The following is a 12,415-nucleotide window of genomic DNA, read 5'->3' as shown; positions in this document are numbered from 1 at the left end:
CAAAATACCTGTCTAGTCTCCAGGGATCAAAAGTTCTTCTGGAGTAAATTAACGTCACTGGAACTGATCCAGCTTACAACACTGGACAATTTGGTTACACATTTCTGTTGGATGGAGCTTAATCTGGCTGTGTAATTACTCAGCTCAAGAGCAGAAGTTCTGCTTCTCAGATTCCAGTTTGGTCAGTGATTTTTAATTCCTTAAGAAAAATCTAAGTGAGCCCAAGAGCAGCAGTAGGTGCTAATTCATTCTGTTTATGTGTATTTCATGACAGAGAAGTAAAATGTGGAGGGGTGGGCACTTCAAGGATTAACCTTATATGAACAGCAAAAACTAATAGTTCTTTTTTTCTGTCTTCAGGTGACAGAAGAAGTTCAGCGGATATTAAAAAGGTGCAGTTATGAATTCGTGTGCAGGGGTAAAGTCAGTGTAAAGGGAAAAGGTGAAATGTTGACCTATTTCCTGGAAGGAAAGGCCGATGGAAATAATTCACAAACACGGTCTTTAAACTTAGAGCGGAAAATGTACCCTTACGGGAGAGCAAACATTCAGACAAAACTGGGCACCAGCTGTCCATCAGTGTCCTCAGTTGCTAGCTTTACTGTAAAAGCTGGGCTGGGAGCAGGTCAAGCATCTGCCACTCACACAAATCAAACACTGCATTATCTTCCTTCTGTGCCAGCTGTGAAGGAGGCGTAGAGCAAAGGAGATTTGGTTGTGCCATTTGCGGTGAACTTGGAGAGCAATGGTTGCCTGAATTTTTACCAAGAGATCAGAGGTCATAGGCCATGGCATTAACCAAGGACCACTACAACCCAACCAAAGAGAACTTGGGGACTGTGTAACGAACTCTTGGGATGGAACATATAAGGGCTAGCAATTCTGTTAGGAAAAGTCAAAACCTGATTTTCTGGAAATGAGGAATATTTTCTTGGCATTTTTAAAGGGTAAATGAAAAAAATTAGATAAACGTGCAAGCAATTATGTATGTGTGTGTGTGTATATATATGTTTTAATCTATATATGCACATATACAAAGTCCTGTGTAGACTTAATAGAGATTTATAGAGATAAACATAAAAATATGTATTTATTTACACATCCACCTGCAAAGAGATTTCTCTTTCTGTCATAGCCAGCATTGTTGGGACTGGGATTACCAAAACTGCATTTAGCTGTGGAGTGGGAGGCAGCTGGAGACTCTCCAGGGCTACAGCAAGAGTTAGAGAAACTGTGCTCCCAGTGCACGGGTTAAAGCAATGACAGCAGTGTTCATTCTGCTGTCAATGGCAGATAGATGAAGGCTGGATTCAGCTAATTGCTAAACCCTATGTATTTTTTAAAATTGTCTTTGCATGCTCCAAAACTTCAAAAAAATTCCAATTCAAACCATAACACTAGCATATGAAGTAGATAAACCACAGAGCTTAAAGGTTTGGCAGAAGAACAATATATATTCTTTCCATAAAAAAAAAAAACAAAACAGGGGTGGTAGAGTTTAGAAGTTGCTGCCTCTTCACAGGTCATTTGACTGTGGAAGACAGAGGAGCCACCCTGCAAGCACAGCAATATGCTTATGCAATATAGAAACATTCCTTTATGTACAGTGCTGATTTTATTGAAGAGCAGAAAGATGGTATTATTTCAGGCTTTTACAAACAGCACAGGTCCTGTGGCTCAGTTCCAGGATTTAGCTTTACCTTTCTAAACAGCTCAAAAAATAGTCCTGTACTGGTGACAAACATGCTGTTGCTAGCTTTGTGACATTTCTATGTTTGCCAACACAGTCTTACATCTTAACTGATTTTTTAAATTTATGCCACAGTTTTATTATATCTTGATTCTACCCAGGCTCACTCTTCAAAGCTGTACAATTATAGAAAGCTATAATTCTGAGAAATAAGCACAGTCAAACTTTGCCCAAATGAGGAGCACACTGGTAAACGTGCCAGGAGAGTGAGGCCTGCTCTTAATCTGCATAAAAGGGAACATATTTTGACTGCTTTTTCCTTTAATGCAGCCCACATCCTATTGTTCATGGTTTCATCTTGAAACGCTGATCTGGGTGTGAAATGTGGAATGCAGCTCGGTACTCGAGGCGCGGGCAGTTGGCGGTCATCCTGCTGAGTGACATGTGCTCCATGGGCAGGTACCATACTGTCCAGATGGGGATGCACAAGCTAACCAGCCTCACTGCTTTCCAAAAAAGAAGCAAAACTTTATGTTGTCTAAAAACACGCAAAACTTCCTTTTAACTAACAAAAAAAAATAAAAAAACCCCGACCAAACAAACCAAAGAAACCAAACCCGGAAAACCCACCCAAGACTGCAGACGTTGTCCAGATTGTGCAGTAGAAAACTTGCATGTACTAGATGTCACATTTCCCCTTGGTAGGCCTATTTTATTACTGATTTTAGTGGAAAGAATATTCTGAGTGATTCTCTTACAATCAGCATTTGCTTTGGAGCAGTCACTGTTTGTGTTAAAAGTGTATGGACAAATACTGTGTCAACAGATGCAAATGGTTGAGGAAATGCTGCAGGAGTTTCCGTTCTCCGTGTAGGCGTATCAGGCTGCTGTGGGACTCCAGTGGTTTTCAGCAAGATTTTCAATGAATTTTTATGTACCCTGTCTGCTAGGTGCTTCATTACAAAGCTAACAAAATTAGTGTTGTGATTAAAGTGACTATAAAAAACTGAGAATTGCTTCCTACTGTACTAGGTGTATGCACCCTGGCTGATCTGTAGAAAGTCACTGCAGTTCTTTACCTCCCTAACAGCTATCCAGTTCACAGGTATTCTTCTAGAATAATTTAATTCTGGTTTTGAGGCATTCAAAGCCATTTAAATAAATACATGTAGAGAATACAGATTTTAAAAGAACAACTGTTTACATAATTAAACTGAATAAGTGGTATCCATGTAAAGTACACTGCATATTTATGTTTCCTAATAGGTTTGTACGAACTAAATCATCACATAGGTAAGTTAAATATTTAACCAAAATGGAAAGCATTATGTGCAATAGCATTAATTACTTAGTTCCACTGACAAAGAGCCCAAGTTACACAATTTTTGAATCAGTGAATTTGGTATAATTTCACTGATAATAATGAAACATTATTTTTATATGTACTGTTATTAAAAGCATCTTCAGATCCTCGCAGTAGATCTGGTAGTATGTGAACACATAGACCAGATATGCCATTGGCCTACCCCAAAAGCTTACAGTGAAATTATTTCTGTGTTACTTTTTTAATAGGTACAAGATATAGGCATATTGCCATTGTTTCTTTTATCACTAAATGGACAGTGAGCAGAAACAAATTGTCCCCTGTGCTAATATTTTCTGGACTGTTCTCATTCCCAGACTCATTCCCAGACTCATTCCCAGCCTAGTCCTGAAGTAAAGTCAATGGAAGATCATGTAGCAAGGTAAATTTGGATTATTCATTTTAATATTTTAAAAGACTAGCAGGTGCTAGTAGAATTACTTGTTTCCAGCAGTCAAATGTGGTACGTGACTTCGTAATAATGTTTTCCATGCTGAATGGAAAGGACGAGACAGGCGCAGTCGATCATCAGCTTCTCATTCGGCCCTTTTGCAGGAGGTCTGTGCCTCCGGAGCAGGTTGAGTGGACCAGGATGGCTTCTTGGTGCTGCAGCCAGTCCAGCGTGCATGTGCTAGCTTACAGCATCAGTGATGGTGTATTTGGAGTCAGTTTCCAGACTTTGTTTGAGTCTTACCGTTAACATTTTTCATATTTTTGTTGTGGTTGTTGTTGCTGGTTTTACTATGGGGAAAACTTTATTTCACTATGTGGTCCTGGACTAAGCAGTAGAGAATCATGAAGAACGTTCAGCGAAGGCACAAATTAGTAAAAAGCCATGTGAAAATGATAGGCAGTCTTCAGCAGCCTTTCCAACAGGGAAAACTAAATGCCCACTGAAATCATGATATAATGAACCTGTGCTCTTGCCTTTATGCTTTCCCTCCCTATTCATATAATTTCCCCCCATTTTCCTTTTCTCCGTACATTTGTTTTATTTCAGTTCTCGTGTGATAGCTTTAAATGACAGATTTAATCTCTCTGCTCTTCTGTGTTCTTTGATATGTTCAGTAAGTTTTATACATAGAAAGAGGCAGTAGTAATACTTCCGATGATAACCCCACAAATACACATTTTCTGCCAAATTAGAGAAGCTTGTCATCCAATTTTTATTGGCAATTGGCTGAATATAATATGTGGCCCATTCCAATATCCCTGAAAATCATCAGAAGGATTTCCTTGGATTTCTGTGGGATTTGGGTTGTGCCCACCTTAATGCATGCAGTTGTATTTCCTATCTTGCATTTATTAATTTTCTGGTCAAACCCTGTAACTTTTGCCTGGGTGACCTTGCTGTAGCCCCAACAAGGAGTAATTCTGCCCCACAGCACGCAGAAATCCCTCACATTTAACTGAGGATAGTAACTTGTTGCGCTGTGAGCAGAATAGCCTCCTGCACTTCTGTTCACTATTTTGTGCAGCTGTTAGCTTGAAACAATTAACTGATATGAGCCCTACAACAAAGGGATGCCATTTTGGCATGTCGATGTCTGTCAATAGCAAGCACAATATTTCACATCAGTTTGCACGTTCTCTCTTTCAGATAATAGTAATAATCAATGTCTTTTGTTCTTTATATAAGGAGATAAGTATCACAGATCTTCAGACTTCGCTGTCTTGGGAGCTAATTTCAAAGTGTTCCTATGCTACCTTTATCTTTAAATGATTTTTTAATTATTATTCTCTGCTGAGATTACAAACTGGCATTCAGTTGAATTACTGGCTAGATATTTCCAAACATTTTCCATTTGCATTGACTAGAAAGCTGTTTTATCCAGCCTGTAAAATACGTTGGTTTTAGTAGCTGCTTCGCGCTGTGGCAAGTCGCACTTCCTCGTCTTCACTAAAACACACGCAAATTCTCCCATGCTTTCTCTAGGTGAGACTGAGAGTCAAAAGCTTCAGCTCATTAGGGCTGAATCTGCATCCCTTATGTACCCACAAGGCCTGCAGAAATCACCCGGAGTTTAGCATGTTTATGAAGGTCAGGAGTTGAGCTTCTGTAGGCCAAGTTCTGCTTTGGGTTACAGCAATGTCTCGCGTGGGTACTGAACTGAGTATTTTACAACACTGTAACTGAGAGTAGGTCACGCACCTAAATCTCGTTCACGCTTTTGCCTGTAATTTATCTGTAAGGCAAGAGAAAGTACTTGGGAGTCACTATTCAAAGGGAAACAGTACATGACCTGTGCCATTTCAGTGCTTTGAGGAGTCTAAACACCTTAGTAAGTAGCGTGAATCATTTTCATGTGTTGAATTCCTGCTTGTAGCAGAAGCAAAGCGTTTTCTTTACATCATCAAGTCCAGATTCTGTATATGTTCTGCCCAGGCAGGAGGACTATTTAGCCATAATGTTCTTTCAAGTTAAAGTTTTGTATTACAGTGAGAACCAACATTTTTTAATTTGTGATAAACGTGTATTATAATGCCTTATTTATTTTTAATCTTGTACAGTGTTACGAAACAACAGAAAACATTGGCCTTTCATGTATTATTCACTTTAAAAGATGTATTGTATTATGAAATTTTGTAAATAGTTTTAGCTCGAACAGGTAATTGCATGTACACTTGTATAAAAAGAGGGAAAAAGGCACACTTTTAACAAATGTTAACGATTTTTGTAAGAGACATTTTACATGTGCATGGAGATTATAAATCCTTTGGAAATGGATGTCCTTTTGCTTTTCCTTGCGATCTACTGCATGCCACTCATGCCTGACTTCAGTAAAACAAAACAAAACAGTAAGTTTTCCTAAATGTTTTTGACATATCACTTCTGGCACAGAGTTAAATCCACTAGTTGCATGTGCGTTCAGCAAAGCAAAATCAAAATGCAAACAGCAAATAAAGAAGAAAAATAATTTAATGATTGTGATCTGCCAACCTCAGTGTTCCAAGATCCATAATACAGTATATGAAAAGTGTTATCAACATCTATGCTGTCTTCATAAGGTACCTTTTGGTCATTAGAAGCAATAAACTCTACTTACTGTAATATAAAAAGCAAGCAGATATTCTAGTTCATAATGGTGTGATATCTGGCATTCAATGGGTATTCTCTGATACTGCAGTTGATGTAGTATTGTCATCAAGAATGATCAAGTGTCAAATCCATCATTGCTGTATGCAGGTGCAACACTATGGAAGGTAAAGGAGGTGAATTTGGCCCATCGACGTTACCCAGAGTGTATTTCTAATGTGGTAATAAGTTATTGTATGTGAAAAGTACACAGTGCAAATAGATTGTTTTCCTAGATACATACATATATGTATATATATGTATGTGTATATATATAAATTAATTTTGTTGCCTTACTTTTGTTAGCTTTTTTGACTCATTTTCTAAATAAGTTCTGATTATTGCTAAGCAGAAAGTATTTAACAGAACTATTAGGAGAAGGTTCACTGGGTTCTCTGGCTTTGAGCCATCTGGGTTCTGTGCTGATGCTAGTCCTGCCCCCACTAAAGCCATGCTTACAGGGATGCCTCCCTTAGGCGTCACAGCCTAACCCACAGCTTGAGGCCCGCGTCAGTTAGTGGCATAGGAATAAGAAATTAATATCCAATCCTCTAGCTGATTTTTCCCATATTGCTGCTGAACAAAACTTTAAATTCTGGAGGTATTTTTCCATGCATAATTTTTAAAGTTGTCATGCCTGTGTCACTACAGCTTGGGGCTACTTCTCAAATTACTTATATAATTGCTGTATGATAAATGAGGAGTATTGTAGGGGCATAACACTGAGGTTGGTGGCAGAGGAAAAAGGGTGTGGACTGTGAATACTTTCTACTATGGATTAATAAGGACTTCTTGTATTTTACAGGTTTGAGCTAGTATTATGATAGCACTTAGAAATCCATTAACTTGTATGTGTAATCAGGTGACTGTGGGGTTAACTAAGCAGTACAGCTTCTGCAAGTACTTCTGTCATCCAAAGTTAAGATGTAGATTCATGCAATGTATCCCAGTTGCCTGCATACCGGAACCACTACCTTGTACTGATGATTGGCTTCATACAGCAGTTAAGGATTTCTAACAGTCATAAACTAACTCCTCTCAAATTCAGTGGGTTTTACATCTCAGTGTGGCATAATTGTTGTGACTAATGACAGTCTGGACTCTGCTTCTCTACCCCACCCTGTTTATGATTGGCTTTTTCCAGAACTCTATATAGGCTTTTTTTAGCTCTTTGTTCCTTTTAATCCCATCCTCACTGAGTTTTCAGGCCAAATCTAAATCATGAATAAATAAGTGAATGTAAATAAATGGAAAAAAAGTACATATAAGCAGGAGGCTGCCTGTTGCTCTTTAATTACTCTTCAAAATGTCACACTGCTTGGGTGGCCTGGTGTGACTTATGATCTGATCGGTGCAAGAACAAAAACAGGAAAAGAAGAGAAAAAAAAGCACAAAGTTAGCAGGAGTACAAAATAACAAAAAGAAAAGAAGCCTGTGAGATAGCAGTTGCTGAGAGGAAAAGGTAAAAAGCCAGTTCTCCTTCTGAAGTCAATGGTAAAGCTCTCAGTGACATGGGACAGGTCTTGAGTATCTGAGCTGACAGAGTACTCAACCAGATTCCTAGTGCAGCAAAAATAAGGCTTGTGTTTAACTGCATGGCTAGATCCATTTCTGAGTTTTCGTGTCTGTTCACATTCACAAGAGTGTTCCAGATCTCTTGGTGAACGACTTTCAGAATGTCAGAAGGAATTATCAGGAGCGGTTGGGGGTTGTCACCTTTAATGCCTATTTTCTGATCATGAGGAAGCACCTTGAAATTTGAATTAGCATTGGTTAATGTACATAGCCTATGTGCTGAAAGGACTTGGTTTTGCTTGTGCCTTACTGCATGCTGGAGGATCTGCTTCTTTATATTAGGATCCCCGTTTTATGCCTTCTGTGGCATCAGACATGTCACGCCTGCATAAAACTGAAGGAACAAACAGTGCTGCATCACTATGAAGCATTTTTACTGCTTCCTTTCCTACTTTGGTTTACTACCAGGACAGTTTTGTGGGTGCAAGGAGTGCTCCAAGTGTTTATGGAGGGAGGCCATGCACAGGTATATGTTGGTCCAAGCTAAATAACAGATTTCCTAGAAAGCTCAGCACACACAGTGAACTGAGTTCTGCAGACAATCTGTCCAGATAGTTTGGAGCTCCTTTGAAAAAGCTGGCTGCCCTCCTCTTCAGAACAGGCTTCCACAACACGTTGATTAAAAACATCCAGAACACTTACCTACAGCTTGTAACTGCACTGCCATGTTTGCTAGACATAGGTTAGCTTGCTGGTGGTGAAACAGCTAACAGTTCTCGTTGTGGGCAAGGCTAAGGTGTGCTTTAATTACTGCGGTTATGCACACTATCGTGTCTTACTTTCAAGTGCCTGAGCTGCTGCTTTGATCCTAGACCTGTCAATGGTGGCATCAGTTATGAAAAATTTGAGCTGGCACGTTGAAGTTCTTTAGGTGATTTCTTACGTCTTTTACTCTTTAGTGCGCATGGGTGCAAAGGTTGTCTGTTCTTACATTTCAAATGCCATTCAAGGGTTATATCAAGAATTTTCAATGAAATGTAGATGAAAATTAATTACCTGTGCCATCACGTAATTGCTTCATGATAATTACATTTTTAAATTGTTACAGTAGAAATCCTTCTTCACTTAGAATTCCTGCTTTTTTTACAGTAACGTTACTAGGGTTCAATTAAGAAAAAAAGAAGTGAAGTGATTGTGTAACTTGCTCCCATTTGCAAGTACAATTGTCTGCACAAATTTGGACTTAGACAAAGCAAATGGTGAGTTTCTTTTCTGCATTCAAGCAGCTAGTTATTACACTGAGGTAGCTTTGGAAAATGTTACAGAATACAGTAAGAATGAAAGTAATGCTTTCAGAGTTACTGGTGTAAAAACCAGAGTCCAAGAGCAGTTACCATTTAATTTAATAATTACTTTTAATTTAACCCAATATAGAGAATTCTAGAGAAGTGATATTATTTTCAGTGAAATTCTGACAGAGGTCAAAAACACTTCTTGGAGGTTCTTTTTCATAATATACTTGTGTGTAGATTTGTCTGTGTGCATATCATCAGTTCGTACATGGAATGTGGGTAATGGTGCAAAACTAGTAATACACACATTTCACAGTTTCAAGCAGATTCAGCCAAATTTGACCCATCTCTTAAAACCCCTGCCACTAAAACTTGTGCTGCAACTCACATCTGTCTGGATTTTATCCTGCTGATTAGTCCTTGTACTCTTTGCTGTCAGGAGGTTACTTTTTGCCTTTCTGGTATATATCCATAGGTTCTGCTTGGAAATGAGATGTTAAGTATTTTTCTGATCTATTAATTGAAAAGATTTGAAAGTGTATTTGATTCCCTCTTTTTGTAATGAAATGTTCAGCAGCCTCAGGCAGGAAGCAAAAAAACACATGAAGCATGTGTTCTACAATCAAAATTGGTCTGCCTACAGACAATGGCACGGTGTCCATTGTGGGCTTACCCATAATTTTAAGCATCCTAGAATTACTTAAATGTAATAAGCACCATAGCACTAAGAGGAAAAGGAGCTAGGCAGGCCTGCCTGCCTCTAAGCACTACATAATTGTTCTTTGGACGCAAAAATGTGACCTGCAGCTCATAAAACACTGCTGCTCAAGAAATCGGTGCCCCTGCTGCCCTTAACTCGCCTTCAGTTGTTCAGTGCCATCACGGTTTTGTTGCAGGCAGTTCCTGTCCACGCAGGCCTGCTTACCGTCTCCCGCTGTAGATCCTTCATCACATGGTTGGCAAACTTCTTCAACGAGAAAATACGTTTTCAAAAAGCAGATTTTTCATATAATAGGTGTTTAGGGGAAAAGAAGTAGCTTTGACGTAGTCTGGTTAGGAAGCAGTACATGTGACAGCAAACCTGACAGGGCGAACGACCGTGCCCTGCGGTGGGAGCAGGGGCCAGCAGCGGGCAGCAGGCTGGGCAGCGAGGCTTGACCCTGCCAGCTGCAGGCAGGCAGAGCCGCCGCTCTGCTTGTGTCCCCAAAGAAGAGACACACATAAGCAAGAGCGGGGTAGCCCCTAGTTCGTGGTCCCTAGCAGTTGACTGAACGTGCAAACTCATTTCAAGGGCAGTCGTGCTGTCTGTGTCCAGGTGCCGCTCTTTATTAAAAAATAAGAGCAAGGAAGGATGCAGTCTTGGGGTTTCAACTGAAGTATTCAGTAAGAAGACCGTGCAAGAGGAATCTCACCAGCTGCTTAACCTGCAGACGTTTGCAGCAAATTCTGCACTGCTTCCGAACTAACTTGAATATTCTGCTTAGACTTTGAAAAAAAATTTATATGCATCAGGTAGAGATGTTCCATTCCTCCAAGGGAAAACCAGCTGTATTCTTCTCCCTATTTAATTGGCACACAAGGTTTCAGAAGATCATTTAGTCTGATTTACAGCCCAGTAAAGTTAATGGAAATATTAACTTCGATGAGTGTTAAATTGTTAGATCAGGTCTTATTCTAATGTCTGTTCCTCTCCCGCTGATGTCAAATGGGGTGTTGCCAGTGACTTCAAAGGGACCAGGAGGAGGCCTACTGTATCACAACAGAAACATCTACATAGGTAAATAAAATGAATAGTCCTGACTTTAAGGAATGAACTAGTAAGTCAAGATGTCATTTTTCCAACTATTGTAGCCCACTGAACCTATAAATAATTTTTATATCTATATAGCTATACACTATATATATATATGTATGTATATACATAGTACAATACAATAACTTAACACTGGGTAACTTCTAATGATAGATTTGCATTAATAATACGGGTCTATTTTTATGTAAATAGAATATTGTAGAGTATCTTCCAGTCTTTTTCAGGATTGTTAAATTGAGAAGAGCAATTGAATATTTGTCCTATTTTTATGTTAAAAAGTGAATGGACTGAAATGTTAAATGTGAATGTAAATTTCTTATTGCAACTTTTATACTGAGTGTTTGCACTATTATAATTTCTGGGATCTAATTAAAAATAAAGGAAAAAAAATTGCTTGAATAAACAGCTGTTTGGTATTGCGGTTTTGGTTTTGGTTTTGGTTTAAATCAAGTTGTATTCATTATTCTATACCAAGCTGCCTTTCAGAGGGTCCAACTACAGTTTCTCAGTTTTCAGGCTAAGAACATGCATCTAGAAATCCTGCAATTTTATTTTCACAATTGCTTTGAACTGAAGAACCTTATGGGAACAATTCAGCTCCCTTGTGAATCTTGTTGACTTTCTGCATTGACCACAGTGGAAGTCAGCTTGGGCCAAGTGCTCCATCCATTGTGCAAGCAGAGGAAAGCAAACATGTGCAGATACTGGCAAAATACTGGCCACATAGACCAGAAGACAGGGAGGGGAAGCTCATCTCTCCCTTTCCACAAGCCAGAAATAATTGGCCAACTTGGGCCAAGTGTAGGTTTTGTAGGCAGTTTATATTGTGCAAGATAGAGAACCAACCTGAGTGCAAAATTGCATAGGTTAACTTAAAATTGATTTGAAAACTGATAGAGTTATATCAGGTAACGTGTCTCTCAAGAGACTTTGTAAGCTTGGGCACAGTACCAAAGTAATTTGATTGTACCGCTTCCAAATCACAGCAGACTCCCATCTGGCCAGCTCAGAGCAAAAGCAGAGGCGCTCAGGTCCGTCACGCCTGTCCATGCAGATATGCCCTGAGATAACTTGGAAATGCAGAGTCCCTTGTGATGGAAAACAGCCTGGGCTCAGATGCAAGGGGTTTTATTCCAAATGCTAGACTAAGGCTCCCCAGCTGTTTCCCTTGCAGGTTAGAGAGCGCAGTGCGAGTTGTACCGAATTATTGTGATGACAGTGAGTGTGATGGAACTGTTCTTGGTTTGCCCTTACACCAGTGAGAAGAAGGGTTTGAGGCCTTATGTAGCCATTTTTTGTTTTCTCCTTCCCCTCTGAAAGACAGTGTGCCAGATCTTCATAACTGTCAATCAGAATAGCTCTGTTAAAGTCAAAAGGACATAAATAAACTGCAAATCTGGCCTTCATCTTTCATTGCACCTATTCTGCCACATTGGTATTTTAAGTCTTTCTCTTAATACTAAAATGTGCAAGCCTCCCTGTGTTGTTTGGGCGGAATTTATGTATATAAATACACACAGAGCTATATATACTTATATATAAAATATGTACACACACACATATGTTAATGAGATAGTGTACGTTCTGGTTTTAATGACCCAGGTCAGGTACTTGGAAACATGTTTTCTGCCATGCCCCATTACACAGTTGAATCACTTCAGAGACA

The 12,415-nt window shown here is 39.3% G+C and overlaps 1 protein-coding gene across 1 annotated transcript in view; it reads left to right on the top strand.

Annotated features, from left to right (window-relative positions):
- Positions 1-11,152, top strand: part of ADCY1 (adenylate cyclase 1) — a 169,401-nt gene extending 158,249 nt beyond the window's left edge. The window contains exon 20 of the mRNA XM_030041777.2: positions 361-11,152. Within this exon, the coding sequence (XP_029897637.1) occupies positions 361-699 (339 nt within the window). The 3' untranslated portion in view covers positions 700-11,152. The remainder of the gene's footprint in view (positions 1-360) is intronic.
- Positions 11,153-12,415: the final 1,263 nt, after the last annotated feature.

Source organism: Aquila chrysaetos, chromosome 18, assembly GCF_900496995.4.
Source record: "Aquila chrysaetos chrysaetos chromosome 18, bAquChr1.4, whole genome shotgun sequence".
Taxonomy (NCBI): Eukaryota; Metazoa; Chordata; class Aves; order Accipitriformes; family Accipitridae; genus Aquila; species Aquila chrysaetos.
The sequence above is the reverse complement of the archived record's forward strand: the minus strand, read 5'-3'. Positions and strand labels throughout refer to the sequence as shown.